General features: G+C 43.0%; 1 protein-coding gene across 1 annotated transcript in view; it reads left to right on the plus strand.

The window, feature by feature from the left end:
• SLC35D1 (solute carrier family 35 member D1) overlaps positions 1-17,833 on the plus strand; it is a 47,336-nt gene extending 29,503 nt beyond the window's left edge. The window contains exon 12 of the mRNA XM_074376274.1: positions 13,118-17,833. Within this exon, the coding sequence (XP_074232375.1) occupies positions 13,118-13,226 (109 nt within the window). The 3' untranslated portion in view covers positions 13,227-17,833. The remainder of the gene's footprint in view (positions 1-13,117) is intronic.
• The last annotated feature ends 2,059 nt before the right edge of the window (positions 17,834-19,892 follow it).

The following is a 19,892-nucleotide window of genomic DNA, read 5'->3' on the forward strand; positions in this document are numbered from 1 at the left end:
GATAGTGCTTTTAAGAAAAGGGGAGAAAATGGTTCCATATTCTATACAATTTGGGGGTATCTTTTCTGGAAGTTGAACTCCTTTTACTTGGCCTTCAAAGAACAGTCCTTTATGTCTTATGCTTACACAGCACTGCAGTGTTCCCAAGAACCGTCCAGGCTAAAGAACACCAGCTCTGTTAGAGTTACTTTACATGTGTCTAACCTTGGACACATCACTGCATTTCTCTAGGCTTTATCTTCAGTGATGAGGGTGACTTGCGTGAAAGCTCTTTTTCAGTTTGAGAATTTTTAATTTCTCGGTTTTAAATACTATTTATATGCTTTAAAATGCTCAATTTGTGTTTGGGGCAGACCTCTGTCCTGAACTCACACTTGTGTATTGAACAGCCCACTTGAACTGAACTTTTATTTCCTCCAAAGTCTGCTCCACCCACAGCCTCCACATCTTTGTTGATGGAAACTCCATCTTTCTAGCCCCTCAGTTCAAAGACCTTGCAGTCCCCCTCGACTCTGCAATCTTGCACCCAGTGTGTTAGCGCTGTCTAGTGTGGTAGCACGTTCTGTTGGTGCTACCTTCATGATATATCCTGAAAATGATCACTTTTCACCGTCTGTGTTGCTCCTGCCACGTCTCATCTGCCTAGATTACTGCCTAGTCTTCTGTACTCGTATCCCTGGTTTGACGCATCCCCCCTACCCCACTCCTAGTCAGTTCTCAACAGAGCAGACAGTGTATTCCTTGTAAAAGGTAAGTCAGAACATGGCACTCTTTTTACTCCCCTCTCCCCATGGCTCTGCATGTCCCAGAGTCCTGAAAAGGCTTCACAAGATCTGCCCCTGTCTTGTCCTTCAGTTTCAGCCCATGCTTCTCTGCTCCTCACTCCCCTTCGTCCACACAGACCTCCTTGCGGTTCCTTTAGAATACAGGGCATGCCCTGTCTTCAGGGTGTTGGGACAGGATGTTTCCTCTGCCTAGAACACTGCACTGCTAACTCCTATATGCTTACAAGTTTTTGCTCATGTATCACCTTCTCAAGGAAGGCTGCCCCAACCACCTGGTTTAAAATTGCAACCTATTCTTCCTCTTCTGATACTCCCACATCATCTTACTCTGTTCTTCTACTTATATTTATGTTTATTGGCTGTTTTCTATCTCCCCTGCTAGAATGTAAGTTCCATGAGGTCAAGGATCTCTGCCTATATATATTATTCATTCAAGTTTCCCACGCCCCTAGATTGAGTCCTAGTTGTTGTTTAATAAATATTTGCTTGATGAATTTTATATGGATTGGTGAAAAAGCACTTTGGAAACTATAAAGCTCTTTACTAGAATATGGTGGTATCTTTTTAACTGTCAGCAAATTATATAACTTCTCTGAGCCTTTTTTTCTTCAGATGTAAATAAATGATAATGCCTATTCTGCTTTTCTTATGAACTAACATGAGAATTTAATACTGATACTATTAATAGGTTAATAATTCATTATTTCCCCTTCTCTGATTTTCATTTGCCAGTATTGTTATTTGTCTTTGAGAGGAAAAGTCCTTTGTTATTTGTGGGGATAGGAGTTGGTGGGAGGGTGGGTGGTTGGGTGGGGTGTAAGTCTCCCGAGGACCCCATATGGTGGGAGGAGGACGAGGAGCTGAGCCTTGGATCTTGTTCAGAACTGCAGTTCTGAAGTTTGCCATCTGTGTGATTTTGAGTGAGTTGTGTATCTTTTCTGAGCAGCAGTTTCCTTATGTGCTTGGGGTAAAGATACCTATCTGTTAGAGTTGCTGAGTTGAAATCACCCAGTGAATGTAAAGTACCTGATTCATTGCTTGATATCTGTGCTTGTAAATAATCAGTTTCTTTCATTAGTATCTGTGAGGAAGGGCCAGGGTAAGAGGAGCAACATGGTGAACCAGTTCTGTCTTTGGATGTGGCCTAATGAGTTTGATTCATTTCTAAAAATCTGGATTAAATGAATCATTATAACATGATACAGACCTGACGCAGAGATGCCTTAATTGTCTTTTTGTCCCCTTCATATAAGAACATCATAATCAAAATGAAGTAAAAGCTGCTGTTTGCGCTTTCAGACATACGCAGTTCAAATCTCTTATAAGGTCACATGGTATCTTGTAAGAAATGTTAGGTATCTTTTATTTCACATTGTAGTCTATTTAAAAATAAGACTTCTAAGTGTCTGAGTATATTGGAATATTATAACGTATATCAAACATATATTAAATCCCACATCTTGAAAGCTCTTCCAGTGGAGTTTCTTTGTGTGTTACATAGTGCATTATAGTTCTGTTTAAACAGTACCATATTGTTAGCAAGGTTAGTTGATAATGATGTCATTGGTACTTTGTCCCTATGTAATATTTTAAATCAGTTCTAATTGATTTCTCATTTTATTGTAGTAATTTCGCCATGACATATGTTTTTTGTTTTGTTTTGGTTTTTTTGTTTTGTTTTTTTGACATATGTTTTTAATTTCTGTTTCATTACATGGTTAGGGAGAACAAGTGGTGTACTTAGCCAGTCAGCATTCAAATTATTTGCAGAGTTGCGATTAGAATCCTGGTGACCTGCTGTTCAAATACTATTTCTATTACAATGTGCTTTTTTTTAGCATTTGTAAAGGAAAGTATATATTGTCTTCTTTTTAATATTTTTTATTTATTATTGTATTTAATTATTTTATTTGGGTGGGAGGTAATTAGGTTTTATTTATTTTGAGAGGAGGTACTAGGGATTGAACCCAGGACCTCAGCCTGCCAAGCATGCACTCTACCACTTGAGCTATACCCTGCCCCCCTATTTTTTTTCTTTTACTTTTTCTCTTTAAAATTAAAATTATGATTCTATTTTTTTTTTTTTTTTTTTTTTTTTTTTTACTTTTCCACTAGGTAGTAAGCAGATTCATAGGTTGTGGACATTACCTTTTTTTCTTAATTGTAGAAACCAAACTTATATTGGTTTCTTAGATTTTACTTTGATTGGAAACGGTGTCTGTCCATCCTTGGCTGATTGCACTTTAAAGGAAATCCCTAATTGAACTTTGCTGTTAAAGGATTCTGTGATGAAACTCAGATACATCTAGCTTCCCTCCACCCTGCCAGTATCTTTGCTGTTTTAAGAAAAGTTTAAGTAGCCCCTTCTCTGTTATGATTCAAGTCTAAGAAACAGGTTTGCATTGGAAACTTCTCAGGCTCTGTGATTTAAGAAGGCATTTTTTTCCATAGGGCTCTTTTGAGAGCCTGACTGTCTCCAACTCCCCTAAATGCCTTTTCCAGGGGCAATTACTGAGTGCTCACCCAAGCCCAGAAAAGCAACAGAGCGAGCGGGGAGTGACTAGTGCGGGGTGGTGACAGAGCAAGCTTCTGTACTTCATCAGAGGTTGGGCTCAGGCCTGTGACTTTGGCCGAGTCATGTAGCTTTTCCAGATAATGACATCATCATCCCAGGCTAGCAATCTCAGAATCTCTGGAGCTCATCTTTATCTGTGATCCTTTTTTTTTCCTTCCATGAAAAAAAAAGTTAACATGATTTAAATACAGTAAAACTCCCCCCTCTTCATGGACAGTTCTGCAAGTTTTGACAAATGCACACAGCTAATTAACTACCACCACCACATTCAAGATATAAAACAATTGTATTACACCCCAAATCTCCCTGTGTCCCTTTACATTAAACCCCGCGAATATCTGTTTTCTATCCAAATGGTGCCCAGGATGTCATAGAAGGATGCATAATGTTATGTAACTCTTCGTCTGACTTCTTTCATTTAAGGTACTGCGTGTGAGATTCCATGTTGTATTTGAGATTCTGTGATTTGCACGTATCAGTAGTTTGTACCTTTTTACTGCTGAGTAGTATCCCATTATGGATATGTCAGGGGTTTTTTTCCTTTTTTTAAAATTGAAGTATAGTTGATTTATAATGTTGTGTGCTAGTTTCAGCAAAGTGATTCAGTTTTTTATATATATATATACACATATATATAAACACACACGTATTCTTTTTCAGATTCTTTTCCATTATAGTTTATTACAAGATATTAAATACTGTTCCCTGTGCTATATAGCAGGACCTTGCTGTTTATCTTTTTTATATATAGTGGTTTGTATCTGCTAATCCCAAAGTCATAATTTATGCCCCCTACCCCCTCCCCTTTGGTGACCATAAGCTTGTCTTCTGTGTGATACAGTTTACCCATTTGCCAATTGAAAGTCATTTGGGTAGTTTTCAGTTTTTAGCTGTTTTGTGTTAGCTGCTAAAATTTTTGCTTAAAAATTTGTGTGTGAACATAGGTTTTCATTTTTTGGGTAAATACTTAGGAGTGGAATTCCTGGGCTGTATGATAAGTGTATATTTAGCTCCATTAGAAATTGCCAGATTATTTTCTAAAGTGTCTGTACCACTGTACATAACCTCCAGCTGTGTATGAGAGTTCTAACTGTTCCATGTCCTGGCCCTTGGTGTTGTCTGCTTTTGTTTTTCAAATTCTAGCCATTCTAATAGATCTGTAGTGGTATCTCACTGTGGCTTTAATTGCCCTAATGATTAATGATATTGAGCATCTTTTCGAGTGCAGATTTGCCATCCATATATGTTCTTTGATAAAACTGCTGTTTAGATATTTTGCTTATTAAAAAATAATTGAGTTACTTTTTTAAAAATGAGTTTTGAGAGTTTATATATTGTGGATACAAATCCTTTGTCAGATATGTGATTTGCAAGTATTATTTCTCTATTGTGGCTTGCTTTTTATTTTCTTAATTTCTTTTGAAGAGCAAAATTTAAAAATTTTGATGAAGCCTAATTTATCAATTTTTCTTTTATATTTTCTTTGAGAAGTTTTATAGTTTTAGGTTTTATAATTAGGTACATAGCTCATTTTAGATTAATTTTCATATATGGTATGAGGTCTGAATGAAAGTTCTTTTTACTATGTATATGTTTTTTTAATATAGATAATCAGTTGCCCTAGTACCTTTTGTTGAGAATACTGTCCTTTCTCTGTTGAATTGCCTAATTCTTCATAACACTCTTTTGAAGTTCTTTTATTATCACTGTTTTATAAATGAGGAGGCTGAGGCTTAGAAAGGTTAAGTAAGTTGAATGCATTCTGAAGACATGCCCTGAACCTGTTTCTGTATGCCAGCCATCATGCTCTCAAGAGACTTGGTGCATTCACTCATAGCTCTGCCAGGGCCACATAGCTAGTGATCATGTTGCAAGGATTTTAACCCAGATGGATTGGACTCCAGAGTCCAAGCTCTCATGCCTTTTTTAATTACTATTCAGTAAATGAGTAATTAATTACAATGTAACCTAAGTAAACCATGTATATATCGATCGCCACCTTAGATTCTCAGCTGTTTGAGGACAGAAGTCACTGGTCTGATTTCCTGTGTGTCAGTATTTATCAGTGCCTGGTCCATAGTAGGCATTCCCGTAGTAATAGTAACAACAAAACACCAGACAGTATTTTTTATGCTTAGTCTTATACTAGACATAGTCCCAAGTAGTCCATCCGTAACTTTGTAACAGCCCTCTGAGATGGATGCTGTGAGTATTCCATTTCACAGAGGGGCTGAGAAACTTGCCCCACATCGCCCAGCTGGTAAGGGTTCAATCCATGACTGGCCTTCCAAGTTTTCATTCTTTACCACAGTCTAGTAAATGTGAATCGATGAATGAATTAATTTTATTTTTGTGTCCCTTTGGGATGTGTCATCATCCTGGTTACATACCCTTAAGTCAGCCTACTTCTGTGTAACACAAACTGTTTTACTGTGGCTTCTGAGGCCAAACCAGAGTCTCCCAGATCTCTGGGGTGGGCCACCAGAGCTGGTCCCTAAGGACTCTGGTCTGGCTGCCCCGCCCAGCTCCTCAGTCTGCTGTTCCTGCATTTTGGACTCCTTTACCTGTTTCCTTAAAAAGGTATGTTGCTTCCTAGTTCCAGACTCCTCCTCCTGAACGGTTCCGTCCTGGCAGACTCTCTCTGGTCCTAGGCTTCTCCTGAAATAAGGACATGAGCTTTAAACTCTGCTTAGTTGTTCTCTCATTTGGGGAGAGAAAAGGACGTGTTTTGTATTACCAGTTGGTTGCATCTGCTTATAACATTTACCAGGCTATTTATAGACTTAAGTAACTGGCATCTCACTGGAGTAACTTGGACTTTTGAATAGGATGTAGGGAGGTTAGCTAGCCTTGGTTATGTTATAATTCCTTACAGAAGAACAGTAAAATGGAGCATAGCAAAAAAAAAAAAGTCTGCGTTCTGGTGTGAGTACTGCCACTAGCTATTTGTAGCTCACGTTTCACGACGTCAGTTTTCTTATGCTCAGTTTTTGAGCTAGTGTTGTCTCTCCTGGTTCTGCCTAGTACTGAGGAGGTCCTGCGACACTGTGCCACGTGGTCACTAGGTCTAAAGTTATTTTGTAGGAGACTAATGACATTTTGAAGGGACTCTTTCAGGTGTGGGGTACACATAAAATATATTATCTTTTCAAAAGTTCTGATGGTCGTCCTCTACCCACATCTTAAGGTTTTTTAAGAGGCAGAAAAGAAAAAGGAGTAGAAGTAAGGGAGAAAATGATGGAAATGCTTGAGTAGCTTGGACCAGCCCTGAGTTGAGGAATAGTATCAAAGATGTCAAGAAAGCAAAACAGAGCTGTTTCTAAATATGTAAGAGAACCACCCCGCTTCTCCAAAACACTAACACTAAACAGTAAGAATAGGTAGGAAACACTTTTTAGGTTTCTATTCTTTTTTTCTTTAGCTTTTCTTTAGTGCAGAGTCCCTTAAAAAACTATATGTACATAGGGTTGAACTTACCAGAATTTTGTCCTTAAATAGAACGTTTTCGTGACGCATTACAGTAATAAAGCAAAAGTAGCCTTGTCAAGGCCCAGGAGTTCCAAAGGACATCACAACAGGATTTGGGAGCCTTTTATTTTTTTCTCAATTTACTCCTGGGCAAATTCCTAAAACTCCTAGGCAGATGGAATGGCTAACATCTTAGCCAGACTTCTGTAAGTAAGGGACTTCTATTTTTAAAGTACGTGCACAGACCAACACTTATCGCAGTGTAGAAGAGACGTATAGATCTGTGGAGGCAACAGAGAGAGAGAGTTCGTGTTTGTGGGCGCCCAGTCTATGGCGGCCACCTCTTCTTCAGTGTCATCCCCAGTCCACATGAGAATGAACCTGAGACTCCCCACGGTCACACAGCTACCAGAGTAAGGAGCAGAGCTGAGAGTCTAACCCTGATCTGACTGTCAAAATCTGTCCCATGATGTAGCCACGTTAAGAGATCAAAGTGGTCCCTCTTTGTTTTGAGCATCTCCCAAGTCTGCTTGCGCACCTCCCGCTTTACCACTGACTTGTCTGCATCCTCCCATCTCCCTTAGCAGGCCGCAGCTTTGCACGCACTAGGCAGGTGAGTGCTTAGTGCACAGAGAGCCACAGAACAGTTTTTGTCTTCAGGGAGTTTACAGTCTAGCCGGGAAGATTCATGTATTTGTAAGCAGATGTGTGCTAGGTGTCAAACATCGTTTTAGAAAATGGGGATGGAGCTGCTATCAGAACCCTTGCCCTTCATGGAGTTCTTCTATCGTAGGAGACAGAAAATGAGTGAAGATAAATGAGTGAAATACTCCCTAGTGATGAGTGTGTAGTTGTGATACGTAGTAACGGAGGGAAGGCGGTTGGGGAGTTTTGCAGGGGTGGGGGCACTTACTGAGAGGGTTACGTTTTGTGTGAAGCCCTTAAACATGGAGAGACTGAGTCATACTGATTCCTGGAGGGAAAAGCAGGTGGAAAGATGTGAAGCAGGAGTGTGCCTGCTGTGTTCAGGAAACAAGGCTGCCAGCATGGCCAGCAGGAGTGCAGTGAGTAAGAGAGGGGTGTTGAGGCACTGGGGCGGGGCAGATTAGGGTGGCTCTTAAGAGATAGGAGGACCATGGGGGGATTTTGAACCAAGGAGTGACATGATCTGACTTAGTTTTAATAGGATTATTCTGGCTCCTGTGATGAGATGAGGCAGGAGGAAGAGGGGAAGTGTGACATGTCTATATTAATAATAATGGCTGTCATTTATATAGGACTCACATAGCATGTATAATAACATTAGGCATTGAAATGGCATTAATTACAGCAGTGACGAGACCCTCTTAATACATTCCCTCAAAAGAGCTTTCAGCAGCCATCATCTCACAAAGGTCACAAAGCAACAATATTGTTACCAGTAGTTTCAGGAACTAAAATCACACAGGAGGGTGCTTGGAAGAGTTCATAGAGGAAAGCGTGCTTAGGCCAGCCTTGGCCAGTGCATAGGATTTGGAGAGGTGGGAAAGAGAGGGGTGGGTGTTCCAGCCGCTGAGTTCTGCACGAACAAAAGCATGGAGCTGGAAATGTAGATGTTAATGGGCGCCGGGGAGGGACTGGTCGCTGTTCCCGTACAGCTGGAGCAAGTTGTGCTTCACAAGGGCAGAACAGTCGTCCCTCGGTATCTGCAGGAATTGTTCCAGGACCCACTGTGGGCAGCAAACTCTGCAGATGCTCAGGTCCCAGAGTCAGATCTCTGTGTCCGTGGGTTCCCCATCCACAGGTGCCAAGGACTGACAGTTTTAGAAAAGTAGGTTGGTGCCCAAATGCAGGGTGCCTTGAATATCTCATAGCAGGAAGAATGAATACACAAACAGGAAGATACTGAGAGATACTAATACACTACAGATGGTAGAGGTTAGGTCAAGGCTTGCTTACTCGTGATACAGTTAAGGCCTAGTTGGGATGACCAAAAAGAGGGAGGCTTTACTGCACTTAGGGCTCCTTGATTTTTCTGGGTGAGTGTGAATGCAGCCACGAGGATGCGGAGGAGCAGCAAGTGCCAAAACCCCTTTCTTTTTGCTTTTTGGCAGTTTTAGCCCCTGGTGTGCCTTAGCATTTTGACTTTTACCCTATTGGATGTCTGCTGTGTGCTAATTAACCTTTTGAAAATGATCTGTTGTCCTATTATATAATTTAAATCTATAATTTAGTTAAATTATATAATTTAATGTATAGTTATGTATAACATATTGTCATATAAATAAATTCTGTAATTTAATTCTCACTTAAATTGTTGTAAGAATAGTATTCTAATCGCCATTTCCTAGTTGAGGAGACTAAGGTTCTGAGAGGTTAAGTAACTTTCCCCACATCACAGAGCTTTGTAAATGTCAGAGTCCAGAGTTAAGTGCTTTTTCCTCAACCCTGTGTCACCTGTGTTTCCTTTTGTTCAGATTGTAAAGCTTTGGAAGATAGACAAAGAGGCAGCATAGCTCTGCTGTATGTGGCTGGTGAGAAAGTTAAGAAAAGGGGAATGAAGACGAGGTGTCCCTGGTCACTACAGTCAGGATGTACTCAGAAGGCCTGCTTCAGTTACGTGGTAGAAATTGTGTGTATTAGGAAATAGCAGTAGAAGTCATCCTGCTTGGTTCGTAGGTTTTGATGTGGGCTGACGGACTTCACATGTGGAATGTAGAGAAGGCAGGGTCTAATCTACGAGGCAGAGCTACCTGGCTACACACATGAACAAACAGGTCAGCTCTAAGGCGAGACGGAGACAGCCTGACTTCCACCTCTTGTCCGTGGGTGTGGAGCTGCTGTATTGGAGGCATTTTTACTGTAGATTTGTAGGATGGATATCTCATTGTCTGAGGCTGGTAAACGCGTCCATGGCTGTGTGGGTCTCGGAGAAGTAGGCCATATTTGCCTGGCTTTGGGAGATGAGTGGATCAGAGCAGGTGCAGTGGCACTGTTCAGCGCTTGCCAGCCAGTCTGATAGTGTTCCAACCAGAGCCCTGTCTGCAGGGCGCCATCACTCTGCCTCTCTGTCTGTTCTCTCCTGGCTGTGTCCACCACAGCAGGTCTCAGCAGATTACTAGTTGGTAGTACTGTGATCTAAATATTAGGCAGATGGAGAATTGCTCAGAATTTAAAAATGAGTGCTTAGGATGGCTGAATATATAAATACCAGTTCCTTTGTATCAGAAGTCATCAACTTTAATGTGAACATTTATGGAGCCAGTAGATTAATGAGAAGTTCTTTGAAATAGCAGATCTTGATTCGGCATCATTCGGTAGTGACATATAAAAATTCACATATAGGCCCTCCTTCCCCACCCCCCCAAATTGGGGCTTTTCCCTTTCTTTTCTCCATCCTCCTCGTCCCCTCCTCCCAGCTTCCCCTCGTTCCCAGAGCTGCTGCGAAGAATTTTATATTCCTTCCAAAGCATTAACTCACCACTGCTTGGCACGTAGTACCCGTGTTGGTGAACATTTACTTCTCTTCAGGTGATTCAGGAATGGCCATTTCTGAAAACATAAATATTTGATAAGGATCAAGTCAGGAATAAAGATGAGATGAAAGTCTTTTATTACTGCCTCATGTTGGAACTCGTGAAAACCTGAACAGTCTGCTTTTTAATCTTCAGAGTTGAGAGCAATGATCTGTTTGTTTTGGCTTTGCTCTGGTCATTTAAACAATTTCTGTGGCAACAGTATGCCCTTTTCTTGCATCAGGTTATTAAATCTCCGTATTGTGCCACTCTACCTTTTGTTAACAATGCATATTGCTCTGGGGTGTGAGTATCAAAGCTGATATGGGAGGAGGTGGGCGGATAAATATTTCCTGACTGCTTACTGTGTGCCAGGATTAGGGCCTGGTTCTTGCATGTTATCTCATATAATCCTCAAACAAGCCTACACAGACATTATTATTATTCTTATGTATTAATACAGAAATATAGAATCTCAGAGAAATTAATAAATTTGCCCAGGGGCACAGAGTAAGCAGGATATTCAAGATTTGAACAAAGACCTAACTCCAGAGTTCCATGTTTTTCATTCCACTAACTGTGCTTAGGGATGGTGGGTGTAGGATCACTGTAAGGATGAAGTCTGGAGTAAATTCCAGGGCAGTCTTTGTCTTCTTCTGTCCTGCACTGCGCCGTGATTTCTATGTAGGTGAGACTGGCTTAATATGAACGTAACAGATTGTCTTGACAGGAACATAAAAGAGAGCACTGTTATGTTTTAGGTTGTCCTGGGAGGGGATCCAGAGGAGGACGGGATGAGAGTCAGAGGGAGCATTCCTTCTGCTTTTTTGTGGGGTGGGGTTGGAGGCAGAGGGAAACTGACTATCATGTAGTTGCACACACGAACCTCAAAGAGCTTTTAGCTTCAGTCGGGAAAGCTGCAGTCAGCCCTCATCGCCTTGGGTCTTAGCCCAGCTACTGAGGAGATCATCTGCTTGATGCACTAAATAAACAAGAAGAGTTTCCAGAAGAGTCAGATCAAATTCTAAAAGAAAAAAAATGAAAAAGAAGTGGAAGAAAGCTGCCAGATGAAGGAAAGACGAAGCCTTGTGGACAGCGGCACTGGGTTTGTGAGGCTCCTTTCTTTGAATGGGGCCAACGTGGATATTCAGCTCAGCGGTTATTGTGCTGCTGCAAAGTGCCGGGCCGGTGCAGGGAGCCACTCCGTAGTGCTGAGGGTGAAGCCCTGGGAACTGTCTAGGCTAAAGGGAGCAAAATAAGGACAAGTATGTGCAGTAGCAAATGGAGCAGGGGCCACAGGGAGGAAGCCAGTTCAATGGACAAAATCAGACTGACTCGGGTTTTCTTCTGGTCCATCGTTAGGATGCTTTGTGACCCTGAGCAAGTTAACTTGTGTCTGCTGGGACTCAGTTTCTTCATCTGTAAAATGAGCACCTTACAGGGATATTGCAATGGCAAGAGATGTGTGTAAAATGCCTGGCATGTAGTAGACTTTAATAAATGGTCACAATTTGATTATTCAGTGACCTGAATCCCTGATCTTGCTCCTTATTTGCGGGAGCTAGGCATCTCTCACCCTCCTATAGCTAGTCTTGGGCTGGGATGTCAAAGTCCAGAGGAGAATGGAATTAATTTCAAATAAGCAGCAAGTTTATGAGTCGAGCAGTCAGGCGGAAGGTGGGGGCCAAACCCAGGGACATCTGAAGGCAGGGTGCAGGTCCGGCTGCTGGTGGGAGACCCCTGGGAGTCACTGGCGGCAGGCTTGGTGGGAGAGCAAGGGTCAGGGCAGTTAGCTTGTTGGTTCCCTGAACTTTCCTCCAGCTTACTTCCAGTTCCGTGATGGGGCAGAAGGCTGTGTAGCCCAGTGGGCTTGAGATCCCTGCAGGGATTAGATTGGAGTAGTCACTGTCCCCAGAGAGGGACCCCTCCAGGCGGTAAGTATGATAGACAAGTGTGAGGGATAGAAGCAACCAGCTCAGAGCCTAAGGGCTCAGATGGTAGCTTTTCCACCATGAACTTGAGCAACCAGCTCTGTGAATCTCACGGGGTCTACATGTCTATTTACTAATTGGGTTGTTTTTTATTCTTATTAAAAGTAGTATCTGTCTTGAATGATTATTTTTGAAAATGCAGAAAATACAAGTAGAAATCACTTACAATCTCACCGTCCAGATGCAGCCATTGTTAATAGTCTTGTTTTGTTCCTTCCAGACTTTTTTCTACTTTTTTCATATTGATGTACATATTCACGTCCATTTAAATAAAGTGGGATCAGAAAACACTTAATGTTTTGTGAGATTAAGTTTTCATTTTGGGTGTCATAGCCAGTTTTCATATTTTACCATTTTAATGGTTGTATAGTATTCTGTTGTATGAATTTACATAATTCCCTATTGTGGGACATTTATCTTTTAGCAAATTTTCTGCAGTTATAAATTTTGTGGTAAATACTTTGTCAGTAAGTCTATGAAGATGTATAGAGTTCATCCATAAAGTAGACTGCTAGGTCCAAGAATAAGCAGGATTCTAAGATTTTTATTTCAAATTGTCTTTCAGAAAGGTTGTATAAAATTGTCACTCCTACTGGCAAATATGTGCAAACATCCCTTTTCCCAAAGCATCAGCAACAGTAGATAATATCATGGTGAGGTAAGGTCTCGAGTGTGGTAGACGAAAATGCTGTCTCTATTGTAACTTTACTCGCTCTCAGTCTGTGAAGGCAGCTCCAGCCCTCACCCCAGTCTCCCTTACATTTGCCGTTCCTTCCTCCCTGATGGTGGTTTTCTGTTTTGCAGCATTGCTGGGAGCCTGGTGTATTCCTACATCACTTTCTCTGAAGAGCAGCTGAGCAAACAGTCAGAGGCCAGTAACAAGCTGGACGTTAAGGGGAAAGGAGCAGTCTGACCAGAGACTCGCGTCAGCTACATAGGCCCAAGTTTTTGATCAATTTGGAACACTGGAGATTCTGACACAGATACCGAGGTTCTTGATTACGGAGAAAATACCATTCCTTTGCACTTGTACAATCTGAGGATTGATTGCTGCCTTTTAAAATTTTATGAGAGAAAGAATTGACTCTTTTAAATATGCCATTTGAATTAATTTATATCAGACTGGAAAATGTACTGGGCTTTTTAATTTATTTTTCTTCTGTGCCGACAGTGAGACATCAGTGTTTTGAAAATATTTTATTCCATAGTTTGATATTCAGGTGTCCCTGAGAGCTGCATCTATAAAGTGCTCCAGCTGAAGCCCGTCGTGCACATCTTCGCTGCGTCGGAAGGCACTTTAGTCAGAAATGCAGCCAAGTATCTGAAGTGTCTCTTTTCTAAATTTTCTTTCTTAACCATTGCAATTTCTTTGTAAGGATATCATCACTGATTTCGCCAAAGATGACACCTTTGGCACCAAGGAAACATGTGGGGCTTTGAAGTGTATTGGCTTCCACATTGGCCTCGCTGACACCTCATGGGACAAGCAGAGTGCATTCCTTGAAAATACGCTGTTCCCTTTTTGTTGTATAGGATGGGGGTCATGATGGGACGGAGAGAGTACGCCCTTTCTTCATTCATTCATCTGTCTGATTCATTCATCCAACTAAACTATACTGAGTATGTAATATGTGCCAGGCATTGTGCTGAGTGTGCTGGGGTGGGAAGGAGGTGTTTCTGGAGGTAATTGCATGATCTCGCTCCTGCTATAGTGACTGAAGGGAAGACAGAGAACTGAGCTCTGTTGATTTATTCAGAAGACGTTGTGACTGTGAGCAAGTCACAGAAACTTTTTCAGCTCTCAGAAATTGCAGATCTGTAAACGGGGTTGGAAGCCCCTGTCCAGCAGCCCCACAGCCATGGGAAACCAAGCGCTACCATGTAGATCAAATGCATGGGAAAAGCTGCATGTGTAAATAAACCACGCAGCTCAGCCTTCTCGGAGTGAGGATGGCGTGCAGGAAGGTGACCACCATCTGTTTCCCCATGCTTCCCGCCTCTGGGTTTGGTTGCTACCCTTCTTACTCCTCTTTGAATCAGTATGACTAGGTCTCACCTTTCTGAACGTATGGGTTTGAGGGGAAAGGCTGGTTAGAGGTTTTGGGTTGTCGAGGCTTGACTTTGTCTGGCCATGTCAGTGTTGGAGCCATCACCTTTCTCCTTAAAGGTCGCGAGCGTACTTCTTTCCTTTGGCCACTCCCGCCTACATCCCATGTCCGTCGGTCACTTACTAAGCATGCCTGCTTCTCCAAAGACCAGTGCCCCATCCTGGGAGAGCAGCTGCGGATGGGCATTGTCTGAATTGGCCTCTTTGGGTGGATCAAGTATTACATCAAACACAGTAGCATGACTTGGCTTTAGAGACATCCACTGACTTGGTACCTGAGTGTCTGCTCAGGCCAGCTGTGCAGTCAGTGTACGGGGTACACTGTGTTGCGCTGGTGCACACGCTAGCTTCTGGTTCATTAGATTTGCAATCTACTGGTCTCTGTTGACCTAAACAATCAGTGTTTTAGTGCCTCAGCAGGGGACTTGGAAGATTTTGATTTCTTTTTATTTTTGAAAAAGAATAATATCGAGGTCATTTTCATATTCATATGTTTCCCTTATTTTGATTTGTCTTTATTAGAGTCTGGTCAGTGGTGCTGGGTTCCTAGAGTTAACCACATGGCCAACTGCCAAGTTACAAACTGCACGTAAGAGGTCCTGAGGCTCACTTTTTTCCCAGTATTATGTGAGCTGAGAAACTTCCGGTGGGAGAGTGGGATATTGTGTTAGATGGTTTTATTGTCCACATTTTACCAATGAGAAACAAGACTCAGAGAAGGTTAGGTGACTTTCTAATAAGTCAAAAGTCATGCTTTTTCCACTGAACCATGCTGCCACTGACTAACTGCCCTTCTCCTTTGAGTGAGTGAGGAAACAGGGGTGCTAGCCGAACCGGCTTGAGCCCTTTCAAGGAGGCAAGCGGTTGACTGAGTTTGGAATCAGAGAGGAACAGGCTTTGCACATCAGAGTGATGGTCACTCGTCTGTACACGCCAGAGCTTTATGTCCCTCCCAGGCTGGCCTCGGTTGACGTACACTCCTGCCTGTGATGTTGCCTGCCGCTGCTGAGGTGTACCTGGGGACCGTGGAAAGGCACTGTGACAGCTAATTTTAGCAGTTCTGTTCCTCCTTCTGTCAGCTACACGAAGGGGGAAACTTTGACGTTAGAAATGGTTTGTGTAGTCAAATTTCTTGTCTTGAAAGGCCTTCAGGTGTGGTGAGAGGTGTTTGACTGGAACCCCATGAGGGGTTGAACTGCTTCTTGGGGATCCGGTTCTTTTGAAGATTCGGCATCTCTCCAGGTTTACTAGAGAAAATGCTGTGTAGTTACAGTAGCTTCACTAAACGTGCGTGACCTCAGGGCCCTGCCTGCGCTGAACTTTCTGACAGACTAGAAACCGTGGAGCAGTTTACAGCTTCTGGCTTGTCCCTGTGGATTCCTGCATGCCCCCTTCAACCACTGCGGACATTTCAAGATAAAAGAAAGAAGCCTGGGGAAGTTGGAGACTGAATAGACTGGCCAGCCACTTGTGAAGTGTGCTTTCATCGTGTGCAGGCTTGGTTACGGCACAGGAAGAGACTTAGCTGCTGTCCTAGCACCTTACAAGGCAAAAGTTCCTTGACCTACTGACTGTTTCCTGGGAGAAGAAGAAGCAGTATAGAGTGTTGTCCTTAATTTGCTCTTTGAGGCAGTTGAGCTGTGGTGAGAATTCCAAAAGCCACATTCTGTGACCAGTGGTGCCTCTTCTTGCATTAATGACAGTGAAGTCCTCTTTGGCCAGTTCATTTTCAGTCAGTGCCAGATTGATACAAACAACCCTGATCGGTCAGGCTACACGCTGCCAACATGTCGGGTGATTTTTACCTCCCTCTTAATGGTCGTCAATGTACAAGTCAGTCATTTGTAGAATCCAACTTGCATGTAGGTTAGGAGAGAAAAGCACATTTGCCAGTTTTCTGTAGTCCTGTTGCATCAGGAATGCAAGTCCACACCAGCAGACCTGACATAGGACCTTCCTGGAAAAAACAGGAGAGTTTCCCTTTCGACTGGTTTGGAGCAGCTCCCAGGATTCGGGGCCCCCCTCTGCTCTTGTCATTGTGCTGTCTGTCGCTCAGCGAGCAAAGATTGACCCAGCATGTTTCCTGCCAGGCATCGTGCCGAGCTCCGGGGCGGCTGAGGTGAAGGGGACGTGGTTCTTGTTCTCCAGGGATGTAGAATTCTTCCACAAGCCCCTCACTGAGAGAGAGAAGCAGATAAAGGGAGTCCAGCTTGTGAGTGAGCGTGGCCCGCGCGGCCGCAGGGCAGAATGAAGTGCCTTTCTCATCCTGGAGGAGCCTGGTGACTGACCCTGGCCTCCTCGCGCCGAGCCGGGTGCCAGACCGGGAGGCGTGTGGGCCGAGAAGCTGGGCCCCTCTGCCCTCTGCTGCACGCGTGCTTGCTTCCCCGTGGCTGTGGATTCCTCCTCGTGAATAAGGCATGCTGACTCTTCCCTGCCCGAGGGAAAAATAGTAATATTCAGGATAAACCAGGTAGCAGATGCAGACTACTCAGCACAATGCCTAGTGCGTATTAGATGCTCAGCGATGTTGTTACGTCGTCATTTCATGGTGAGGCCGTAGGCATAACGAGATTCTTTCTTTGTGTTCCTTAAATACTAGAGGCCTGAGCCATGAACTTCTTTGAAAAGGTCTCCCTACACTTTGTAAGTCCCTAGAATGCCGAAGTAACGGTTTCTGTTCATGGTCATCTTTTTAAAAATACCGACCTGATATAATTGTGGCTATTGTGTGATGCAGGGGATTCCACCTGTTTTTTTTTTTATTTAATGGAATTACTCTCATATTTCGGTAAATTAAAAAGAAAAAAGAAAAATTACCTTCTGTCTCAGAGGAAGACAGTGACACTTCGGAGTGGCGGCGATACAGCAAAAGCTTTCCTGGTTTGTCACATTAGTGTAGCTCCGGTCAGTCGGCTGTTCCTCCTTCCCTTCCCCGAGTTAGATGCGTTCCTGTCCTGCTGCCCGTGTCCAGGGTCCAGGCTCACCGGGCGGCGGTGTCTGTGACCCCCCAGCACTGTCACTGTTTTCTCAGCCTGCCTTCTAGTTCTTGCTGATAGGCTGTGACTTCCTCACGGTATGAGGAGGCAGAATATGGTGAGGTTTTTTTTAAGCTTTCTTTTTTGAAAATACTTTTTAAAAAGAAATCTACTGGGTAGATTTTTTTGTCTCACAAAAATGTTTTCAAATGTTATTTTGTTCATAGATATTCCTTTCTCATGCTGATAATCAACTGATTTTTGTCTACAAATGGCCTATCACAGTATTTTTTCAATATAGATTCTATTTACCAAATGACCATTTTAGTGTTTTTAAAAGGTACTGAGGATTGAGATGTGTAAATCAGGTGACATAAATATGAAAATTATGTGCCTCAATATTTTTGTAAAGGTGTCAAATAAATACTTTTTCCTGAGCATGTGTATTCAGATGTCTTTCTGAGTGCCTGCCAAGACAGTCAAGAGCCACGTCTGCCTGGATTCAGGGCATGGCGTCCAAGGTCGTTGACTGAGAGCCAGTGATGGAGAAAACCCTGGTGGCCATTGTGATACTGTGACTTATAGTAAGAAATATATATTTGGTCTTTGTCCCTGTTACTGGCACATTTCTCCTAATATTCTTTTAATTTTCCCCATAAGAGCTATCAGAACATCTTTTAAAAATAATATTTAGTTTCATTCCCAGTTCCTGTAATAGCTCCAGAACCATAAAGGGCAGGTGGGTGTCTTGTTACTCATGATGAGCATCCTTCAACGGTACTTGAGTTTGTGTTAGTGAGGCGGCTTTGTGTCTTGTTACTCATGATGAGCATCCTTCAACGGTACTTGAGTTTGTGTTAGTGAGGCGGCTTTGGAAAGCCCTGTGGGAACCAACCGCCTGATTTATACTGGAACTTGCAGCCTTCTACACCCAACCCCAACCCCAAGTGGAGGGGAGAGGGGCTGGAGGTTAAATCAAACGCTGGTGGCCAACGATTTAATCAATCATGTCCACACAGTGATGCCCACGTGAAAGTTCAGGGCGACGAGGTCTGGACGGCTTCCAGATTACTGGACATGCAGAGGTGCTGGGAGAGGGGTGCTCACAGGGAGCCGTGGAAGCACTGCACCCCCTCCCACGTGCATCTCTGCGTCTCCCCCACCTGAGTTACATCCTTTTAGAATAAACCGGTAGTTTAGTAGGTAAATGGTTTTCCTGAGTCCTGTGAGCCACTAACAAACTAATCAGACTTGAAGAGATGGTGTGATTTATAGCCGGTTGGTCAGAAGCACGGGTAACATTCTGGATTTGTGGTTTGTATTGGAAACGGGCTGGGAGAATAGTCTTGTGAGACGGAGCCCCCACCTGCGGGATCCGATGCTTACTCCAGGCAGATGGTGTCGGACCTGAATTGAAGTACACCCACCAGTGTAGCAGATCTGATTGGTGGCGGAAAAACCCACACATTTGATGACCAGAAAGAGCACTGAGAGAACACAGGGGCAGTTTCCCCTTTACAGCCGTACAGGTGCTTTGCATGAAGAGCCCACAGCACTAAACGTCCAGTGTCGCTGGTGTATTTGTGATAAAGTGAAAGGAAAGGTACTCTAGCCTTTCTGCTTTCAAAATATTTCATTTGCTTAATCAGGTGTTTAAGCCTCTTGAGTAGCTTTATTAGGAAATAACCCCAAAATAAAACACGCTCATCAAGAAGAGGTCCTTTGGTACCGGCAGACTCCACAGAAGTAGAAGTATATATACTAAGGCTTTTTTTTTTAAACTGTGGTAAAATGCAACATAAAATTTACCAAAAAAAAATCTACCCATTTAAGTGGACAGGTCACTAGTGTTAAGTATATTCACATTGCTGTGCAAGCCGTCCCCAGAACTTTTTCATCTTGCAAAACTGAAACCCATCACCATTGAACAGCTCCCCGGTTCGTCCTCCTTCCTCCCAGTCCCTGGCAGCTCCCCTTCTCCTTTCTGCCTCTGTGAGTCTGACAGCTCAAGGGGCCTCGTGTAGATGAAATCGCAGTGTGTGTGTGTGACGTTTTATCACTTAACAGTGTCCTTGAGGTTCATCCACGTTGTAGCACATGTCAGTTTCTTTCATTTTTAAAGCTGAATGACGTTCCATTGTATGTATATCCTACCTTTTGTGTATCTGTTCATCCACTGATGGACACTTTGGTTTCTTCCACCTCGTGGTTATTGTGAATAATACTGCCAAACATGCAGACTGTCAGTTTGGGTTGCTGTAACAAATTGCCATAGACTGGGTGGCTTAAACAACATTTATTTCTCAGTTCTAGGGGCAGGAATGTCCCAAGAGCAGAATGCCGGCAGACCTGGCATCTGGTAAGAGCCTACTTCCCGGTTTGCAGAGGTCCATCCTCACAGGGTGGAGAGCAGAGAGGAAGTCTTGACTCTTTTTATAAGGGTACTGATTCTACCCTGACCTAATTACCTCCCAAGGCCTCATTTCCAAATACTCTC

This window comes from Camelus bactrianus, chromosome 13, assembly GCF_048773025.1.
Source record: "Camelus bactrianus isolate YW-2024 breed Bactrian camel chromosome 13, ASM4877302v1, whole genome shotgun sequence".
Lineage (NCBI taxonomy): Eukaryota > Metazoa > Chordata > Mammalia > Artiodactyla > Camelidae > Camelus > Camelus bactrianus.